We start from the raw sequence: 21937 nt of genomic DNA, 5'->3' as shown, positions 1-21937 counted from the left end.
TTAAATTACAAGCTGTATTAGCCTTGCACTCATATGGCCACCAAGGCTAAATTCAATATGGCGCCCTCTTACAACTTATTGCGTCAGAACAGGAGGACTCAAGGGAGGTGGGAAACGAGAGAGAGAAAAAAGGCAAACAAGAGCAAGTAATGTAAACGGATGCGATTGCACTTTTACGCTCTAAACCAAAACGCCTAACCGGTACAGAGAACCAGGACTTCCGTCGCGTGCGTACAGGGAATGGCTGCAAGGATTTCCTACCGACAGGACGCGCGGGGAGACGGAACGGCGCAAGCGCACAGCATAAAACACACACACACACACACACACAAAAAGGGACGAATATTGTATGTTTTCCTTGCTCTCCTAGTGCAGCACGCATTTGACATGACGTACCAGGAACATCCTGTTTCGCGTTTGCAGTGATAGTGACGTTTTTTTCCATCACCCCATTAACGGTTGGTAGCAGCGTGCACCTGTACACCTCAGCAAAGCGACAACATAGAACAACATCCCGATTCGACGATGTGCAGCGGTACACAGTCGAAAGGACGAGCAGCGTACAGTACTTCCTGAGCGGAGTCCCGGAGCACCGAGCGTAGTGGATCCTGGTGTTGTGCAGTGTGGAGTCGGTGGGAAGGGTGTCCTGAAGCGTTTAGAGCGAACCTCGTCATCCGGAAGCAAGGGCGGGTGCCATCCTCCGGGCACGTAGCGCAACGAGTGTCCTGTTGCAATATCCGATGTAGTTGCAGCTGGCCAGCGTTCCATTGCCAGGTGGAGGTGTACCAAGCGAACCAAGTGTATCAGTGCAGTGGCCCGAACCCCCGTCATCATCGAGCAGCAAGTTGTGCGCCATCTTCGGCAACGCGTATTATGTCAGCGGCTACCGTGCACTTGGTCCACGATGCGATGCTCTTCCTGCTGCTAATCTACGGAATCATCGCGCTAATCAAACCAGTAAGAATCGGGTGTTTGCTATTCTGCCTTTCGTTTTTTTTGGTTTGTAGTTTTCGGGTGTAGATTGTGGTTTAGATGGCACGCAAAACGCAGCGAATCAATAATAGTGTCAGGCTTCGATCGAAACGTTATCGGTGGTGTAGAGTGCTTCTGGTGGACCTTCAGCGAGAAGAGGTTGGGCGATATCCTTGAATCCATCCTCCATTGCCACGAAAAGCCAGGATTGCTTTCCATACATTACTGTTCCGTTTCCTTTACGTTTGCAAGTGTGCGTATGCGCGGAACGGCATTCGCCCCACATGTGCGAATGTGTTTGTAAATAAAGAGCAGGCTTCAATCTACCCACTGCTGCGTATCTTCCCCCCTCATAGGTGACTGGCTCATCGGTGGCGCTGTGTGAAGGTGGCCAGACATGTCTTCCGCCGAAGGAGTGTTGCGCCCAGGGCTGCTGCTACCTGTACGCACCACCGGGCGCACCCCGCGTACCGATGGCGAGTAACGATCACGTGCTGAGCCTGCTGTTTGTGAACCACTGGTACTTCTGGTGCTTCGTGCTGGCCATCGTGCTCGCCCTGCTCTGCACCTGCTCGCTGTGGAAGAAACGGCGCCAGCTGTGCGGCTGGGACACGTCCGCACGCCACTCGCAGTCGGAAGGTGACTCGGCCGGTTCGTGCTATGCGCCACCACAGTACAGCCGGTGCAACTCGTTCCACATCCATGCACCGCCACCCTACACAGAGGTAAGTAGTGGCTGGGCTCTGGTGCTAGTTGCTCTCGCGTCAATAAGATCTTCTACCTCGACAGGTGGCATCCAAACCCGACCTTTACCCGCTCGTGTTCAGCTACACCGATCCGGGCAAAGGTAATGGGGCGAACTATCTGATGGTGCAGTACTTCCGCAACTACATCGTCCAGCCGGTCGGTTCGATATCCGGCACCAGTACGGTCGATTCGCTCAGCTCCAGCTTCATCTGCAACGCGAACGAGGCAAACACGCTGGTGCCTCCGCCGTACTCACGCGCCGCCAGTCCGGATCTGACGATGTCTTTCCGCAACTACCTGATGCCACGTTCCGCATCGCAACAGGTATGCCTTACGGCGTTCGATCGCTCGACCGCCGGCCAGGTGCAGGGTTCGCGCAGCCAGGCCAGCTACCAGCGGGACGACGAGTCGCTGCTTGAACAGCACCACCACCACCACCACCAACAACAACAACAACATCACCAGCAGCAGCAGCAGCAGCAGTGTATGATGTCCCGCGGGCAACAGCGCGACGAGACGGGTCCGACCGACGGCACACTCGTTACCTCTACAATCAATCACAATAGCGTAAGCAGCAACAATGTGTCCTTAATGGAGTGTCCCGAGGTGGGTGAGCATGTGAGCGGTGGCTACAGTACGCGCCGGACCAATTACCTGGACCACGGACCGGGCCAACAGACGCCGCCGAACAGTGCCGATGGTGTCGGGATGGGCCACTGTACCGAGCAACGGCCGGCGGTGGCCGCCAGCACGGAATCCTTCACCTCACTACCGGGCCCACCGTTCGACGGTAGCCAGCAGGTATCACACAGCACTAGCAATAGCATACATCCGGCGAACCGGTACGGCACCACCGGTCGCCACGATGGTACCAGCGCAAACTGTGATCTCAACATCCGGCACACGAAGCAGAACACGCTCGTGTGCAAACACTGCTGCTCGCTGGGCGATATAACGGGCGGGCCGGTCCACCACGCCAAGGATCTCAGCGCACTGCACAAAAGTCTCGAAACCTGCTGCCATGTGAATGGGCACGGGGGCGAAGGTGGCCAGGGGCCAGGGCTGCAGACGGTCGACAGTGACGACAGCTCGATACTGCATACCGGTGTGGTGCGCAAGCACGATGCAAGACTGCGCAACTCGTGCGTGGTGTCCAGCGTTGGTTCGAACGTGTCAAGCCTTGTAAACCTCGACACGTCCAGCTCACCACCCCGTGCGACCAGCCCGACCGCGGAGGTACGCGAACTGCTCGAACAGATACGGCTGCTGCATAGCGACGGTCCCGACCAGTCCGGTTCTGTCCAGCCGGCTGCCTTTGGCAACGATACACACCGCGGTGGCACAGGGCCGGAGCAACGTGCTGCAGGATACAGGCGTCCCTCGTCGCTGATCGGCCGTCGCACGAAGCTGTTCTCCAAGCCCGGCACCCAGGGCGGCAGCAAGGGCCTGTACATACCAATCTCCTTCACGCAAAGCTTCATGGCACCGCCGGGCACGAGCGGTGGACGGCATCTGCGCAGCCCGGCCTCGATGTCGAGCGCGGCGAGCAGCTTCCTGAACCGTGGCCGCAGTCGCTACTGCTGGATGTCAAAGTCGGCACCGACAACGCCCGGTGCGGCACCGGGCAGCTTTGCCGGTGGAACGCTCAGCGATAATCGGCCGCTGCTACTTACCGAACAGGAGGAGGACGGTGAGCAGAACGTCTAGAAATGGGAGTGGGATGAGGCGTTGGGGGTTTCCTTTACCCCTTTTCTGCAACCGTTTGCTGGTTTGGTGGGTTCCGGCGGGTGTGTTGTGAGTGGGTAGCCTTCCTATCGCCACGCCCTCGCCACTCTCGGGACTCCCGGAGCTATCGGAGCGATTCTCAGCAACGAATCATTTTGACATACTACAATTTGAAGCAATATTTAGCGACCGAAACCTACCAGAGCAGTCTTCAAACTATACAGCGAAGTGTAGTCCTCCGCGTTGGTGTCGCAAGGATGGATGTAATTTAGCAAAACGCGGCCTACCGTCTTGGAGTTAGAGCTTCGAATGGAGAGTTTAGAAAAAAAACGGCGGTCGTTGAGGCGGGATTTTTGAGGAAGAAGGTGGGGGGGGGGGGGAGGTGTAAACAAAACCAAACCAAAACAACAACTATGTTCCGGACCATAACGTTTTTTCGTGTTTGTACCTTGTATCCCGTTTCGCTTGCTACGTTTGTATTTCTTGTAACTTTGTAAAAACAAGTACCACACACACAGACACACAAACACACAAACACACACACACACACACACACACGGCACACATACTCCCGTTGAGAATATTTGCAGGGATTTACTCTACCCTATGTCTGGCCCGTTTGGAAAAAAAAAGCACGAAACAAAATGGCGTCGCAATGGCATCGATTATTTAGAGTGGTAGTCTAGTATCTTAGTAACAAAAATTAGTTTCAAACTGCTTTCAACTGCAACAACAGCAAACAAACCAAACCAAAACCAATAAACAACAAGCGTATAAATCAAATATGTAGAACCGCCGGTAGCTTTTACGGTATCGATTATCCTTTCGTACGTTTAGCGCGCAACGACAGCAATGCTCTGTTGATCGTTGTTTGTTGCTTGTTTCATGGAGAAGCTGGAGAAGGAAAAATAAATAAAGAAGAAAAAAACAAATACCAACAAAAAACTACACTCACACATACAAAGAACAGTTAGTGACAAAAATGTGTGACGTATGTGTTTCAATGTGTGGCTAATCTTCAGTGGATGTCCTCTCCATATAGAAGCGTCTACGATATGGACTATTATGCTTCAAACTGATGGACTCCTCTTAACCTCTTTAGACTCTTAACTCTGCTCAGAAGATGACGAACTCAGTACGCTGTACGATGATCTCAGTATTGTACAGCGAATTACACTAGCCAGGTTGCTCGTGAATGGGCTCATCATGTCATGTGAATGATACCGGACGAGCTTGTCCAGCAAAATCGTTTTGATGACGGGAGTCCGGGATATTGGACAGGCAGATAGCGGTGCTAGACTGTGAGCAATGCCGATGTAGTACGAAACCTGAGAACCTACCTGAGAACTAAGTAAGTAAGTAAAAAGGGAAGTATCCTGATACTAATGTGTGAAAGTCATTCGCCCAAATAAGAGCATACGCCCAAATGCTTCACCCCGAGACCCGGCAGAACGTGGAAAACTATCCTCGACTGAGAAGGTAGCAGACAAGACTCTTGCAGGAGCGAGAAGAAGCGCAGTTTGGAAGAGTCGGATGAGCTAATGCAGCTATCTTGGTCGAGGGAAAATCGCAGCTTCCACAGCCTGTTGAATACGCCACGAAGCGGTTTTCTAGCTGATACTATCTGAAAACCTGAACGGAGCACTTGCGTTAGCCACCGGGGTCAGACGTAGTTAGCGGAGAAAAGAAGCACTAAAACAGTACTATAAAATCTCTGGACATAGTCATTAGAGTCAACAGATTGCTACCTGCAAGATCTTGTCCCACATCCCACTCTTCTACAGATTTCGTCGAAAGCTATCAAGCTGGATTTTGTTGGAGGGAAATCCACGACCGACCGAAATCTTCACTCTACGGCAGATCCTCCAGAAGTGCCGGGAGCAACAGATCCCCACGCACACACCCTGTTCATCGACTTCAAGGCAGTCTACGATACCATAGATCGGAAGCGTGGTCTTGGACTCCAATCCCTTTGGTTTCACAGATGTCATTGTCGACCATACATTTGCGTCAACTGAGGATGTAAGGCGGCAAAGGATTGGATGAAGGATCAATGCGACGAAGACAAACTATCTGCTTTGCTAGGAAGCTTTGATCGTGAAGCAGAGTATCAGTTGACGGAGACGACTTCGAGTCAGCTCTTTTGTTCCTGCCTACTATGGGCTCCACATCTCTCTCTATCTCTTATTGGCCTTGTGACCTCTTAGGTTATGCCTGCCAGAGGTTCTGGCTTAATAGACTTACTGCTACCACGTAGTTGGATATTCATTCCTCATTACAGGGGGAACGGTCCGGATGGGATTTTAACCCCGGTCCTACCGCATGAAGACCTGCGCCGTTGTTGGCTCTACTACCGGGCCGCTCCAATGGGTTTTCAGCAACACACGATATATCGCACTCTGATACATTCAGGGCACGAGTCGTCGTTAACTATGCTGACAGAGGAGGCCTATAAATTCAAAATTTTCGAGCTGAGTGTGCTAAGGACATTCGGAAGGATATGATGATTGGGGCACGTGATCAGGATGAAGGATTCATGTCCTCCAAGAGCATAGTGACTAGTTGACATAGTTGACTCGATCGAGTTGAGTCCAAACTGTCGGAGATTCGATGTAGAGGTGGGGTGAGGACTTAGGCCTGCATTCTTCCGAATAACCTGGACATCCTGGAATATTGCCCTGACCATTTCGTCTCGTACTCTCACAAGTGACAAAGTCCGCATCTCGCTAGCTCTATCTTTTGGAGTGCAATAAATGTTCCGAGAGTATTATTAATTGGAGACATAAATTGCAATTAAATCTAGAATAATAAACCATTATCTGGAAAAAGCTACTTAATAAATTCTCAAATAGATATTTTTGATTTTTTTTAAAACAAAAATTGCACAAGATTGTTAAAAAATGTGTTGCTACTGTCACTTTAAACTATTGCTGTGGCTAGTATAAAAAGAGTCCTGCGCAGTGGTTGCCCGCTTACTGCTACCGTCAGGTAAGCGTTTCTTCAAAGTTAATGATTTCGTAACGATTTCGTCGGAAGAACAATCACAGCTTTACTTAATGCATCCCCAACATCCTAAGGCTAAGAAAATCCGACAACCAACGAATTTCCAATCAATTTTTGAATTTTTTTTCGACAATTCTTCCCCCCCCCCCAAATTCCTTCAACGCTCCCTGTACAATCCCTCAGGAGAGTGATTGTTTTCGCAGTTCATACGGATGTGCGAGTTTCGCCCAAGACACAAAGACAACATGTCGTCTCAATCACGGCCACATTGCTCCCGACGCCCACCCATCGTCCTGCGTTTATTACATTTCCTTCTGGAGGCCTTCCCCTTTTCCATTCCTTTGCCAACCAAACCCCCCCCCCCCCCCCACCCCCCTTCTTCCATGTCAATCGGAACGATGTTATGAAGTTCCACCGAGAGCATCACCGATGTCTTATTTCGGAGCGGAGAGAAGCTAGCAACTGCGAGAAGAGATGAATATGTCCGTCCGTTGGTGCTTAATGCTCCGAACCGCACCGGGAGCTCTCCCGAACATCTGCTCCATCGCAGAAGGTGTTGCTTCATCGAACGCCACTGAAAATTTGGTTGTGCAGTGTGGCGCTAAGGGTTTTCGCGAACTGAGACGCTGGTCGACAGGACGCGCGTCGCATGGAAAATCCAACAGCTAACGGGTGTTCAGCAGGATTGGTTTTAGCATCAGGCACCGTGCAACGCTTTACGCTGGAATAGATAGATAAGGGTGAGCGACGACCTGTACCCACATGTCGTCCGGAGCTGCTGGCCAGTGAAGAAACATGTGAAGAAAGGCAACCAAAATCTCGCGTCACGGACCGACGACAGTGTGAACAGACACAGGGAATACAGCGAAAAACAGTAAGCAAAAACACACATACAAACACACACACATTTACAACTTCCTATTGGTAGTGAGTGAGTGTGAAAAAACAAGGATGTTGAATTCGTGCTAAGAAAATCATGTGTTAGGGTAGGCTGAAAGATGGCCGCATCATCTCACATCGGCAGGGGAACCAAGGCTTGCCTCAGTGATGCCATACATTAGAAGCGGAGATTTTTTTTCCTAATTAAGTGAAGACTACCTCATCTATACGCCTGTTAGTGTAGAGCTATATATATACTGGGCCTTCGAGAGTAGCGAGCGAACCCTTAATCTCCATTCCGCCCTTAACTACCTGAACGACAAACGCCATTCCAGTGGAGGCAGGAAGAATTAATTGAAAATTACGCACAATAGTAAAACACACACACACACGCATGCCTGTTTAGCACCCCCTCCCCCCCCTCCCCTCTCCAGGAAGGAAAAAAGAGAGCAAAAAACCTCTAAAACCAGTAATTGAAACGTCCTGTCAGTGTGAAACGCAATTGTTAAAGTAAACCTTTAAACGTCCGCCATCGTGACGGTTGGCCAACTTGCAAGACGCCATTTCATTTTCTTTTCGCCCATGTTTGCGAATGTGTGTGTGTGTGTGTGTGTGTGTGTGTGCTTAGATTCAATGTTTGCTCAATAGATTTATCCGGTCCTTAGCCTCATTCAATATTAGCCCTAAGTACACAACACCTCCAGTATAGCTCTTCTTCAAGGGTCAATGGACAGTGTGAGCGATAGTCAAACTCGCTCTACCACCAGAGTTATAGTACAGCATTTCGAGCAATCTGAATCTGAACACATCAAGGACACAGACACCTCCCAACATCCGTTATGGTGCGAAGTGGTACAATATGCAGTAGTAGTAGCTTCTGTGTGACAGGCTGTGGTTTTGACAAGTGACAGAAACGCTTTTTTTGTGTGTACTGAAACATTGATTTAGATTCTGACTGATTTGGGGCAGTCCGGTGGCAGAGACGATAACGGCGCCGGTCTTCACACGGCAGGACCGGGGTTCAAATCCCATCCAGACCGCCTCCCCCCTACTTTACTCCGTGTAAAATTAAGTCACAGAAAGCCAGAAATGGCAGTCAAGGACCTCTCGAGGTTTTGTAGTGCCAAGGAAGAAGAACAGACATTCATTCAACACACACACACACACACACACACACATACAGACACAAGTGTTACATGAGACGGAGTCTTTGCTTAACTGTCATGTGTTTGTTTTCCTCTTTCTTTTCTATCGTTGGGGTTCGACATCACTCGCCATTGCTACCTGCCAGATCCTCCATGAGAGTCATCGATCAATTAAGAATCAATCATCACGAGTAAAGCCAATACAATATAACATCGCCTTCGTTCTAGGACGTAACACGGATTGCTCTCCACCAAACAGTGGAACCACTACCATTGTGAGTGTGTGCGTGCGTGTGTGTGTGTGTGTGCGTGAGTGTTATTATCTGGGTTCCTGGGACGAGACTCCAGTCTTAAAGGCTTTAACCATGGGTAAGTACCATCGCAACAAACAGCAACAGCTCCACGTACGTACCCTTACAGCAAACCAATGGACGGTGAGATCTACGCAAAGCCTCCGCTTTGACGTATGCAGGCAAACCACTTGTGCCTCTATTTACAACTGCTCCAGAGATCCTTCTACAAGCGGGGTGGGGGACAGCCATTGTAGGATGACCGTGAACCCAATATTTATTTCGTCCCCATTTTTAATTTCGTCAACAGTGGCCGTTTCCGCTTCGTGTGTTGTTGGCCCCTCCGGAGCCTTTTCGGTCGTGAGTGTTCTGCCATAGGATACTCGGGCGAGCAAACACGAGCAATGCGGTGCCAACCTCCCTTTGAGCAGATACACAATCACACACACATACACACATAAAGACACAAAAGGACACATAAAGTCCTACGTGCAAGCAGTTCTTTCGGGCGCGCGCGAGAGTGTGTGTGTGTGTGGAGGGTGTGTAAAAGCAGTTCACAACGGTAGGAAGACCACTGTAGTAGCTTCAGCACAATTACAGACCGGAAAAGGGAACGCCGCATCTCTCGCACCGCAAAAAACCTTTCTAGCCTCACACACACACACGCCTACCACGCATAGAATCTATCTGGCAGCGAACTGCGAAGGCACACTGTTGCGTCTCAATTTTGCAAAAAACACCCTGATTTTTGGCACCCGATTGCGTGTGTGGCTTGATGATTAGCCTGCTAGATGAACTATCTGTTACATTTGGTTTTGTGTGTTGTTCTGCGCTCGAACGAAACGTCACTGCTGATAGGTAGCGGCAGTAGCAGTAGGTAGTAGTGGTAGTAGTAGTGGTAGTAGCAACTACCGTAGACCATCACACAACGTCACCATCACAAAGTTTGCTTTTGCGTTTGACTGTTTGCGGTACATCTTGCGATGGAAAAATTTTCGGCCTTGGCTTACCACTTGCTACACACCGGAAGCATCGAAATCAGTTTACACGACTCGCACCTGGCTGTGTGACCATACACACGTACTTTAATTGACGTTTGCTTACAAAATACACAGCAAAGTAAACAAACGCGTCCGCTGTGCTGGTGGTTGCCCGTAAGGGAGACGGCTCCAGGGCGTTATTGTGTACCATAGTTTATCTTTCGCAAATTGTAGTTTTTCCTTCTATTAGCGATGTACCGGTACACACGCTTCCTTCAACTATTAGTGTTATCGTTCTAGCCTGCTAACTCCGCACAGTCCGTGAGTTAGTCTGCTGTAGGTACGACTGACAGCAGCACGCGGGTGCTAATTGCATATTGCCCACTAGTTTTAGGTTCACTTACTTTCGTTTGCCTCTCCGTATGCGTTTACTAACTCAACAAAAATGTACGTCTTCATGCTCCCTGGCCTGGCCGGCCCATCCAGATTCGTTCTTCCGGCTGAGACGGTCGTCCCATACACCTTCGTACAGCCAGGGCGGTCAGGAACCGCTGATCGTGGTGGAGGAGTCGGAAGCGAACGAAAAGGAGGAGGAAACAAGCAATCAATCGTCCCAGCGCCAAAGTCTGGACATCGAATCGCCCGAAAACCCGTACTTGCTGTCGCCATGGCGCGAAACGCGCAAACACTCGCTACCGACACCACCGTGCACCAGCGGCATCACCGCCAGCCAGGTGCGGCGGCTGTCGGAGCGGGGCGGCGAAGGATCCGGACCGTCACCGCGCGAGCAGGCCTTCCTGGCTACGCTCTACAGTACGCCCGCACCGCAACCGGGCGGCCGGCGCCATTCGGTGGTCACGATCAGCCGCGTTCCACCAACGCTATTCGGCCGGAATCGCAGGGAGTCGATTGCAGCGCTACCTGCTGGCCAGCGGTAAGTAACACCTGCATGTAACGGCTATCACAACACACACACACACACACACACACACACACACACTTTTTAAATACAATTTTACTAAGCTGTAAAGTAATTCATTGGAAAAAAGGGGTTACAAGGCGTTACAAGGCGTATGCATCATGGGACGGTCTTGTGACACGCCGTTCGGCCTCCTGCACTGAAGATCCGTGCATCAAATCTCATTCCGTTGTGTTGAGGTTCTTTAAAAGGGGGTCTTTTTTCCGGTTGGAGATTTTGCTAAGAGAGAACAAGAAAAAACAGAGCATACCCGGAAAACTAGGGGTATCTCTTATCTCTGGAGAGAAGAATACTGTTGACGGGACAATAGAATAAGATAACCTAAGTTAATAAAAGAGCCAAAGCGAGGTTTAGCTGCTCTTTTCTTTATATGGCACTACTACAACCTCGAGTAGTTTCTTTGCCTGCCATTGCTAACTTTTATTCTTGATTTGACTACCTGTTACTGAGTAAGGACCTTACTACAGGGTCGCCATTAAAATGGAGGTCTATATCTACGAATCGACTTCTTAGGATCTTTAGAAAATCATTTGTTCTTGACAAACTATTTGGACCATGAACTTCTTTTCCCACATTCGATGAATCTGCATCCCTCACTCCCTCGCTACGGGGGAACGGTTCGGATAGGACTTGAACCCCCGTTCTGCAGTATGAAGACCGGCGCCGATATCACCTATACCACCGGGCCGCTTCCCAACTGCATCTAATAAGTTTCAATAGAAGCGTTGGTTCAGCAGCCAATGCTGATTTCCTTGATTCACCTTTATTCGTAGCTAGATTTCCAACCGGTTTAGAGTCTTGTCGTGGGAAAATAGGCATTTCTAGAAAGAGAGAACTTCTTCTCAGCAAGTAAGATCTTACCTACTTACTTACTAGACGCTACAACTACTTCGCGGCCTCGCCCTGTTGCAACAATCCGGTTTAATATCGTTATCTGCAGTGACGATTGAAGACCGTTGAAGGCCTGAAGCAGAACGAAAGCCTTTAACTTGTGGAATCTGCAGATCTGGGCCAAAGTCAGAGTTCTAAATGATCGAGGCTTCCAGGACCCCACAACCAGTATAAAGATAGATAAGCCTCTGTCGATATTAAAAGGGGATCATTGAAATCTGGGAGCTTCAGGCATCTGCTTGGAGTTCCCTCATGCTGTTATCGGTGCTACCCGAGCCCTCAAGAACCTCTAGAGGGCTTAGCGCCATTTCGAAAAGGATTTAAGTAGAAGAGCCTGTAGATTTGACAACTCCGAATGTTTTGATGAGGCGGCCCGGTAGTAGATGGGGCTCACATCCCATCCGAACCGTTCGGCGGTAGTGACGATTGACTATCCAACTCCCGTGGTATGATTGAGTCTAGTTTAGCCAGAAATGGCAGGCATTACCTAAGAGGCCGTTAGGCCAAAGAAGGAGGTGTGTCTCATTTCAAGCCCGGTTATGCCGGTTACTCTTATTCTATTTTCCGTCACGTGTAATTACTGCAAACAAAACTACATCCCTTTATAGACCTGCTGTTGAGTAATGGAAATCGTGGAGCAGCAGCCATGTTGCTAAGCGACCGGTCTAACTTTCTAACGCCGCTAGTTACGCTTAGTTAACCTTCTCATCTGTTGTGAAAAGTGTTATAGCAATACGCCTTTCCCTGGGGTAACAAGCACTCAACTTGTCCAGGTTTGTTTTTAATTAGTAGTATAAAATATGAAAAGTTGGTTTGTTTTCGTGTTGAACAAACATATCACCTCACCTGCTCCAACGTGCCGTATTTGTCTTGTGCCATACCGTGCCGCTGGTGCTTCGGGCCAGGTCGAGTGGAACGTTGTTAATTAAGTTTGGTCCCGGTTAGTTCTGGGACGAGTGGGATGCGTCCATCCCCCCCCCCCCCCCTTTTTTGCTAATAAAATTATTTTTGCAATATATATTTATTTATGCCACCACCCGTTCTGACATCTTTCCGCCCTCACCACACCATACTTTCACACCGCACCGCACCTTTCGCCCACAGTTCGAACGCAAGCTCCCGACGCGAAAGCAATATTGGACCGCCGCCATCGACGGACCACCGAGGTAGTATACACAATTTACAGTTAGATATAATGGATGATATAGTACAGGCTAGAAAAGCGCGCATGAAGCTGTGGAACACGAGCAACGAGCGTGTGTGCGAAGTGCAGACGCTCGACGAGGCCGGCACCGGTTCCAGCTCGCCGATGCGGTACACCAACCGGCGCTACTCGGACTTTGTCGGTACCGCGCTGCCCCCGATACAGTCGTTCCGGCGCGCGTCGGAGATGCCGATATCGCCGTGTGCCCCGCTCGTACCGGCCGGCCCGACCAACGCACCCGCCACACCGGCCACGGCCGCCGGCGACACCGCCGCGTCCTTCAAGCCGAAAACGAAGATGGGTATCGTGTGCACCAACACTGATCTCATATCTCTCTTATCGTCTCTAGCCTCGTCTGCGACAGAGATTAATCGATGTGGCGAGAAAGAGCACCCTAGCCCCCTAGCTTCCCACGCATTTCCGCTCGGCCGGTCGGGGGCGGCGGCGGCGGCCAAAAGTCCGACCGCGGGCACCTCCGGTGGCGGTCCCGCGGACCAGCCGAAAAGCAATCTGCAGAAGAATCGCTCGAACAGCTTTGACATTTCACTGTACCAGAATATCAAGCAGCTCGCCACCGGTGGCACGCTGGCGGGTGGTAGCGGCGGTGCAACCGACACGGAGAAATCGTTCGTCGAGTCCGGCTGGTTCGTCAAGCGCCATCAGCCGATGGCACGCCGCAAATCGGCGGCCAAATCGCCGTGCGCAACCGTCACGTTCGCGCGCGAAACGTTTGACAAGCTGCGGGACAAGGAACCGGCCCACAAGGACGAACCGAAACCGAAGCCGAAAGAGTCCCGCTCGCCGCTGAACAAGCTGAAGTGGGACGGCCGGAGCGCGATCGTGGACGCGCGCATGATTGGGCACGCGATCGAGAACTTCATTACCGGCTCGTCCTCGTCGTCGTCGTCGTCCTCGGCGAGCAAAAAAGGGGCCGGCGGGGCGAAGGACGGTGCGGCTGGCAGGTCCGGTGGCAAGAAGTCGTCCACGTCCAGCTGGTTCGGCAAGGCGGACGAGGACGAAGACTCGAACGATACGTGCGACTCGTCGCTCTGCTCCACGCTGAAGGATCTGTTTGTGAAGTAAGCGTCACCCTGGGCCTGGGTGACCTACTACCGATGCTACTACCTACCAAACTACACTACGGGCCGTCGCCGGTCGACTGAATAACCGGCGCCGGCCAATGCCCACCGAATTAACCGTATAATGCAGGAACCGAGCGTCAGAAGCCGGGGAAACGGCGACAGTGGCAGCAGCGGTTCCAGACGTCAAACTCTGCTGCTGCTGCTGCGTGTGTATGTGTTTGCGCGAACAATTAACATAACCAATCCCACCAATGTTAGTATAGCCTTTTTGACATCTACTGATATGAACGTGAACAAGTTTTACCTAGGCTAAACGATTACTAAACCAACCATTGTTCGTACGTGTGTATCTTAGAGTACTATCGCCATGTTGGTTTTCTGTTGCGTTCTACGCCATTTTTCTACAAAAAAAAACTCTCACACTCATAGCAATACACACTGTTGCGCTGGTGGTGCTGGTGCAACAGGTCGACAGCGTCTGCCAGCGGTCCCACGGCGTCCATGGCGTCCGTGGCGGACCGCACAAACCGTTCTATCGTACTCTACTCGTATCGTGTGTATGGTGTAACAGCAAACAATACCAGTCAGTGGAGAGCAGTTTATTGTGTATGTGTGTGCGTGTGACAAATTTTCTAGCTGTTTCTAGCCACACACCACAGCCTTCCAGGAAACGTGGTCCCTCGACTCACTCGACGCTCCAGATTAAGCGTTTTGCGACACAACTCAGCCATTTTGTTTCTTGCAAAACCATTTCCTCACAGTGCCAAACTAAGTTTTGCCGTACGAATAGACATATACAAACATATATATATACGCGCGCACACCCATTTAAAAAGTACATTCGCATACCACAAAAAAAACGGGTTACGTGAGACTAAAGCAACAGAAACTGCGATATGTGTAACATTCGATCCACCGTGTTTAAGACGTGTACGCAATTCCACGAGATGCAATTTTGCCCACCTCATTCCCAGGCACGTGAATCTTAGTGTTGTGTGCGTCTGCTACTCGGGCGTCCGAGCTGTTTACGGGAATCTACATGCGTTCACTTGTAGACTAGAGTATACTTTGTAAGTGTCTAATCAAAACATGCATGTATTACAGTACGAGGTTCGGGAGTTGAAAACCGAGGTGAGTGTGTGAGGGGGAGTGGGGTGTGGTGTACCTATCTCTACCATATTCTGCAGTTCAATTGGTCGCAGGACCATCGACGCGCAGTATTGGACATAACCATTGCAACTGATATCCTGATGACAGGAAGTCCTTGGTAACGCTCATCGTCTAGCGCCATAGCGTCTGACAATCCAATATCCTTGCGATAATGATGAACGCCATCACTTCATCAAAGTTTGGGCCTAGCAAGCCTCCTCTGTCCATGTGTACGGCCTAAAGAGACTTAACGGGGTAGGGTAGTCCGGTGCCATGTCTCGTGACATGCCGAGCTTACCAGAACCTAGGCTAGAACCTACCCAGAGTCTAGTTTGCTGTTTAACAGTGAGATCTTTAGACAGCTTGTAGAGCTCACAATCTTTGAAATATTTTCCGGTCTAGCAAGACCTACCAGAAGATTAGTCAGCTTCTGATAGAATTCATATGCCAGAGGCGTATCGGGAACATATAAGCGCTATAAAGTCGCAGCTTTCTTCTGTCACTTCAGGTGTTTTGAGCGGAGAAGAATATATCTTGGGTTGTTCTAGGACGATTTGAGCATCCTTGCGTGTGTCACAGCAGTCGATCTTGAGTATTGACTACCGCTATCAGCGTAGCGCCAGGATCGGGGTTGACCTACAGCAGTTAATCTCTGAAGTGTTTCCACCTCCCAAGTCCAAGTCCGAGATCTCGCGAGTTTTTCGTCCAACTTCACCTGATCATTCTTACAAACCATGGTAGACTTGGCCGGGATTCCGATAGAGCTCATTGTCGTCTAGTTTTACCCAGGCTGTACTGTCTATACTATGCTGCTGAAGCTTTAAAAGATGGTAAGAGAGTGAACAGCAACTCTATCATCTTCTTCAAGGTTAAGACTACATAGTGAAGATTTGGGCAGTAGTCAATTTTTCGCTTCGGAATCCATCCCTAATAGTTTCTAACAATCTCTTCGGCGAATGTGAAGGAACGATCTTTTAACCTAGGGATTTGAATGTCTTGCCATCTCCTGCTGAAAACTTACTGCTTGCTTCATAACTCTGAAGGGATATAATCCTATGAAAGCAGCTGTCAGAAATTGAAAAACCCAGCAAAGGTTTAAAAATGATTCACACAGTCTGGAGTATGAAAAGACGGAAAAGAGTGAAAACCCCGCATTTAATTGCAATATGATTTTTGATTCGCTTTCCTGGCTATAGATGTTTGGTTTCGTCCAGCACATAAATATAATTAAGAGCTGCCTTGGGGTTCAAAAATAGCCACGAACTTGCCACTGGATTGTCACTATGGAATGGCCAGCTCAATAACCATTTTTTTAATCAAATTTCAAACCTACGTGCTCTAGTGGTTAAGCATATTAGCAATAGCTACTATGTTTCAAAATCTGGACAGGGGGTATTCAAACTGTCAAAAATAACCATGGTACTAAATTTAAATCGACGTTATTTATAAAATAATTGAGTTCCTGGCTATAAGGATGGTTAGCAATAACAAGAGTCAAGCAGCTTCATACTTATACATACAGGTTGTGTTAGTCCAGCAACAAGGCTCTGAGGCCTTCTTCTGAGGGCCTTGAGTTGAGTCCTCACAGTATTACAAATATTTTCTTTGGCGATACAACCTCAATGGGTGTTGTGGTCTACCACTTACTGCTTCCTGGACTTAGTTTCCCCACAGACACAGGACTGACTATCTTGCTACGGGTAAAATCAAGTCACAGAAAGCGAAACATAGCAGTCCGAGGCCTTTCGAGGTTGTGTAGGGGCCAAGGAAGTGAAAGAACTTAGTTTAGCCGCCGTCTAGAAATACGGGTTGTATAATCAACCCGACCCGATCGAAAAGAGTTCGGTAGTTGCCGGCAGAGTTCATGTCTATTGTACTGAAGTCCATGTGTCTAGATCTGTTCCTCGTATAATAAGGCCAACACTGGGCCGTTCCCGCCTGGTGAGGACTGACTTTTCAATTTTAAGTCTAGCCAGAAATGGCAGGCATGACCTTAAGAGATCGTTGGGCCAAGAAAGAAGAAGTGTTGGAACTAATCCTGAACTAGTCCCACGCCACCAACTCCAGGGTAGAAACATTCAGTGTTTTCTATATTATTTGATATTTGATCAAACAGTCCGGTTAATCCTGAACCATGGTAATGAGATTCCGGAAGCTTCTGATTCGGTCAGCATTAGGTTCGGTCTTCTATCTATAAATATTTAAAAAAAATTCCTTTAAAAATTAAAATCAGGATGCTTCTGCATTAGCTGCAAATGTTCTGTCTAATACTGTAGAAGCGTTACTGCGTTACGCGTTTGGTACATTAGTAACGTAAGCTCTCACCCACCGTTATCGTTACACCGAACAGCGAGAAATAGTGTTAATAAACGATTCTACCTTCCGACGCGTTACGTAAGCGTTACACACACACGCGCTGCTCGCAAATAGACTGAAATGGTAGAGATAGGTATACCGCAACCGGCACCGTTATGTACATTAATGTTAAAACAAACACCGGATTTTTTCGCTATGTGTCTGAGCTGAGGGGAAAAAATGCTGAATGAATTGATACGCCAAGTGGGTGCGTTACAGTGTTTGTTTTCCACAGTCTTCTACAACAAGTTTCTTCTCGTTAAAACAATAAGTGAATTTGCTATAACACTCATCGGTGTTATACCCACCTCGAACGTCGGCACATTGTTCCAAACATATGGAGAAACTTGTTTGGATGGTCTGATAAACACCTTACTTCGATAGAAACCCACCTTAGACCGGTTGGTACGCCAAGGATTGGCTGCCGGCATTCTACATAACGGAAGCATTATCACGAGATGCAATTTATTTAACAAAACCAAAAAAAAAAAAACAGAAAAAATGGTAAATGTAGCAAAACGTTCCAAAACCGAAACCAAAAACCAAAAAATGATAACAAACTAACTTTAATATACATATACATATATACGGTTTTTACTTCAATTCTTGGATGTGATTAAATGTTAAGAGTACATCTTATCCGACAATCGTGAAAATAGTTAGCAGCTAACTAAGCTCTTGTTCTCCACCGATCCTCTCCTTCCCCCCTCCCTCTCATGCCTCTTCCCACTCCTATCCCAACACAGGTGTTTCGCTGGCACAAAGTTGGTGGTTGTTCATAAGCATAATAATACTTATAATGGTAAAACAAAAAACTTGATTTGATATCGCTATTGGCGTCATTTAATCGATATGGGGAGAAAGAGCACAATCACTTGCGTTACGCAATGGTAACGGTGCCGTAACGGCAACGCTGCAACAGTAACCCTTACCGTAATACACATATTGAATATGTTTGTGTGTTTGATGAACAGGTGTTTGGGGGTTGGCTTTGTTCTGTTCAACGGATATTTAGCTACATATCTCGCTACTTATTGTGGCTAACATATCGCCGTATAAATTCAAACCCTTTTAATCCCTTTTGCATGGGTTAGATAAATCAGCTTATTTTATATTTATTTTGTGTGAGTAGTCAAGAAATTTTTATATTTCTGAAAATTTTATTCAAGTTTTCTGACATGCGGGACTACTAAAAAAATTATAATGAAATGAAATAATATTTTGGCTAAGAAGTAGCATAGGCCCACAAGTTGTTAGGGGCGCAACTGTATGCAAGTTGTGTGAAAGTTCACGGTGAAATGTGTGCATGAGCATTTAGGACATAAAATTAATGACTTAAACTAACTGTTAATTTTGTAAATCAAATTTATAACTGTTAATTTTTTGTATTTTATTTTATTTAATTAACTTTAATGACGGCAAGCGCCGTATTGTCAACACCGCACGTGCTACCAAATTGTAATTCTCCAAAACTAACGAAAATCAACAAACAATTAACAAAAAAAAAAATAACAAGGCATTTCCTCCCTGTTATTTTGACTTATCCCGGGCATGCTCGGTTTGGTTAGTATAAGTTGTCATGAAAGTTTTTTAAAGTATTAATTTGACATTTTTTATATCAACTCTTCGAATGGTTTTTATACGTTTAACCATATTTTACTCAATACTGATACTTTTTTATATTTTTTTATTAAAAAGAAAATAATAAAAATTAATCAATTTTGTATTTCATTATGTTTTATCTAAATAGTTTACAAACTTGATAAAACGGTGCAAAAACTAGATTTTTTAATTAGTTTTAGTATTTATAAAAAGAATTTACATACACATAACACCATAAAATTGAATTTACATAACACCATAAATAAATAGTTAATTATGAATAATTTGAGTTAAAAAATTAAAAGAAAATATCAACGTCAACAACGTCAAATGAGAATGATTTACATAATTTATATAAAACCGTGAGTTTAAATTAAATTAGTTTATCCAAACTCGTCATGTTCTCATTCCAGTGTGCACTTCCACGCAACTTGTGGGCCTTTTCTACTCTTTAGCCATTTTTTTAAAATTTATCCCATATTTTGAAAACAATTTTCAAAACATTGAAGAGTTATAACTTTAAATTTACTTTGAATTAATTTGAAGTATTCTCACCAATGAGAAAAGGGAAGAGTTACTTTCGTTTTCATTACGATATCCTATCGTTATTCAATTCCGGAATCAATAGTTATAAACGTTCAAAGTTGCTACTTGGGGAAACCCTTTTGCCAGGGTTTCGTTGTGCAAACTTGACATTTGACGTTAGTAAACAGGACGAAACGTCAGCCATGTTTAGTACATCTCTCTTTCTCTCTCTCTGAGCCTCAAGAAACGCATCCGTAAATATGTTTTGCCCACTGTTACAGTCACATCCAATTAACAATAAGCCCTAATGCAAATGGGCGCAGCCATGTTGTGTAACGATTATTATGTATAATGTTTACTAACTCTTTCTATAATAATTATTTGCTTTTGCTCAAATGAGACACTCCCTCCATCCTCCCTCACTCCACCTTTCTCCAACCCCTTCTCCCCCTCTCCCCAAACCTTGAAAGCCTTCCTGATGGCGAAAACCCACCTGAAAAGCTGAAACTGAAACATAACAAAATCGCAACACTACATTCAATGGTAGTTTGCGACACGGAACCACCGACATAGCAAAATCAAAACAATTTAAAAGCAAAAAAAAAACAACCAACCCTCGCCTACAGTGATGCGTTTAGTGAGAAGCTGCTGTTTAGTGATGGTGGAAAGTGGAAAAGAAAACACAAAAAATCATCATTATACCACACACACACATACACACACACATACACGCACTGCTGTAAGCAGCCATTTTACCATTATACCGCAGATAGAAACAATCTGAAACTAATGAACAAAAAAAAAAAAGTTTCATCAATCGTGACAATATATGAAAACTGAATGGAGAAAAGAGATGAAAGGTCGATATATCAAAACAAAACAAAAAAACCGTACTGTTCCGAATTTCCTAACGTAACCTAGAATCCAATCAAACAACAACAACAAAAATCGTATGCGTTCATTTATTCGAACCGCTTAAGAAGGTTTTTTGTACACTGTTATGGTAACGATTTCCAAAGAAAAAGGAACGGTATTGAGTAAAGAATAATAAAATTGAGACGTAAGACCCGGCAAGAGCAAACAAGCGAAAAATGAAGGAAATATAATTAAACAACAGTAACATTTCACTTAAATGTTAAAAGAATACCGCGGGAAGGAAGTGCTCGACGGCACACAGAACAGAGCACGTGAACAGAGCGAATAGGAAAGGGAAAAGTTTTGGGCACGAAGTAGGTCGGAAATCGGAAACGGAACAGAACAACATATTTTTAAGAATTTACTGTTAACATCTTTAAACACACACACAAACACAGAAAATGGGTATATTTTTTTGATTGAATAAGAAGGGTTTTCCTAGTACATTACCAGCGTTTCCTCTCGACGCGTAAACTGATTGTTGTTACATTTAGCGTTTAAGATCTATACAATAAACTAGTTGATGAATGTTTACAAAACTTGAAATGACACATCATTGTACAACAAAGCATATATATATACATATTATACTTATACTAGTGAAAATGGAAACTGAGAGATAAAACGAATCCGTGGTAAGGTAACAAAACCAAAGGAAAAAGCAAAACCCTCTTCAATGAGCAGGTGGTGTAATTGGGCTATGTCTACCGTTTGTTGATATCCGACATTTTGCAAAACTCTATGTGATTACGATGTATCAAAAAAGGGGGAAAAGGTTATAAAAAAGATTAAAGGTAAAAACTAATTTATAAAAAACGATTAAAACCCACGAAAACGGAAACACATTTTTGAAATGCGATACTAAACACTCAAACCCGTAACAAAAGCTCTCTCTCTCTCTCTCTCATCCAAAGTGTGTCACAACCTTCTTAACCTGGTTAAGCGCCCACAGAAGAAAGAAAGGGGGAAAAAAGTTATAAAAAAACACGAAGCGATATTTTGAAACACAAGCAAATAAAGAAGAAGAGGAAGATGCAAAAAAGAAATAAAAAACATGATCATTAAAACTAAATACAAATCAAAACAGCAATCAAGAAGAAATAGTTAAGCTTTCAGATAAGCATATAAGTAAAGAGAAATTCTAGCAATTTGGTAACTGTATGGAAACAATTGTAAAAGGGTAAAACAAGTGGGGAGGAGAAAAACAAAACAAAATCACACACACACACATTTAAGAAACGTACAGTGGCAGTGAATGAAGGTGGAGGGTTAAAACAGCAAACACAAGATACAAACACTTCTGCATACATTCTATCCAACAATAATTTGAACATAGAAAAAAAAGTGCATAATATTATATATATATATATATATACATAAATGTGTGTATTTTACCACCGATGATTCGTGTTATGGTTGAATAAAACAATATACTTATTTACCATTATCATATGTTAAACACTAATGCATGGAGTTTGGATAGTTTTCATTATC

At 46.3% G+C, this 21937-nt stretch overlaps 2 protein-coding genes across 3 annotated transcripts; both read left to right on the top strand.

Annotated features, from left to right (window-relative positions):
• LOC118517467 lies at positions 1–4528 on the top strand. The gene is made up of 3 exons (XM_036063640.1): positions 1–957; positions 1329–1697; positions 1762–4528. Exons 1-3 carry the CDS (start codon positions 874–876, stop codon positions 3424–3426), a joined length of 2118 nt encoding a protein of 705 aa, XP_035919533.1. The 5' UTR covers positions 1–873; the 3' UTR covers positions 3427–4528.
• Positions 4529–6918: 2390 nt separating this feature from the next.
• LOC118510436 lies at positions 6919–21890 on the top strand. 2 transcript variants are annotated; one of them, XM_036052352.1, is made up of 5 exons: positions 6921–7321; positions 8618–8840; positions 10228–10675; positions 12716–12777; positions 13165–21890. In XM_036052352.1, the coding sequence occupies exons 2-5, from the start codon at positions 8837–8839 to the stop codon at positions 13896–13898; spliced, it is 1248 nt and encodes a 415-aa protein (XP_035908245.1). In that variant the 5' UTR covers positions 6921–7321; positions 8618–8836; the 3' UTR covers positions 13899–21890. The 2 variants fall into 2 exon arrangements, with proteins under 2 accessions (XP_035908150.1, XP_035908245.1); XM_036052257.1 differs by having other exon boundaries at positions 6919–7321; positions 12716–21890.
• The last annotated feature ends 47 nt before the right edge of the window (positions 21891–21937 follow it).

This window comes from Anopheles stephensi, chromosome X, assembly GCF_013141755.1.
Source record: "Anopheles stephensi strain Indian chromosome X, UCI_ANSTEP_V1.0, whole genome shotgun sequence".
NCBI lineage: Eukaryota > Metazoa > Arthropoda > Insecta > Diptera > Culicidae > Anopheles > Anopheles stephensi.
The sequence above is the reverse complement of the archived record's forward strand: the minus strand, read 5'-3'. Positions and strand labels throughout refer to the sequence as shown.

Coding starts and splice junctions, on each gene's coding strand:
- LOC118517467 (XM_036063640.1), top strand. CDS start 874: ATGTCAGCGGCTACCGTGCACTTGGTCCACGATGCGATGCTCTTCCTG. Junction 958..1,328: donor TCATCGCGCTAATCAAACCA/GTAAGAATCGGG, acceptor CCCCCCTCATAG/GTGACTGGCTCATCGGTGGC. Junction 1,698..1,761: donor CACCGCCACCCTACACAGAG/GTAAGTAGTGGC, acceptor CTACCTCGACAG/GTGGCATCCAAACCCGACCT.
- LOC118510436 (XM_036052257.1), top strand. Junction 10,676..12,715: donor GCGCTACCTGCTGGCCAGCG/GTAAGTAACACC, acceptor TTTCGCCCACAG/TTCGAACGCAAGCTCCCGAC.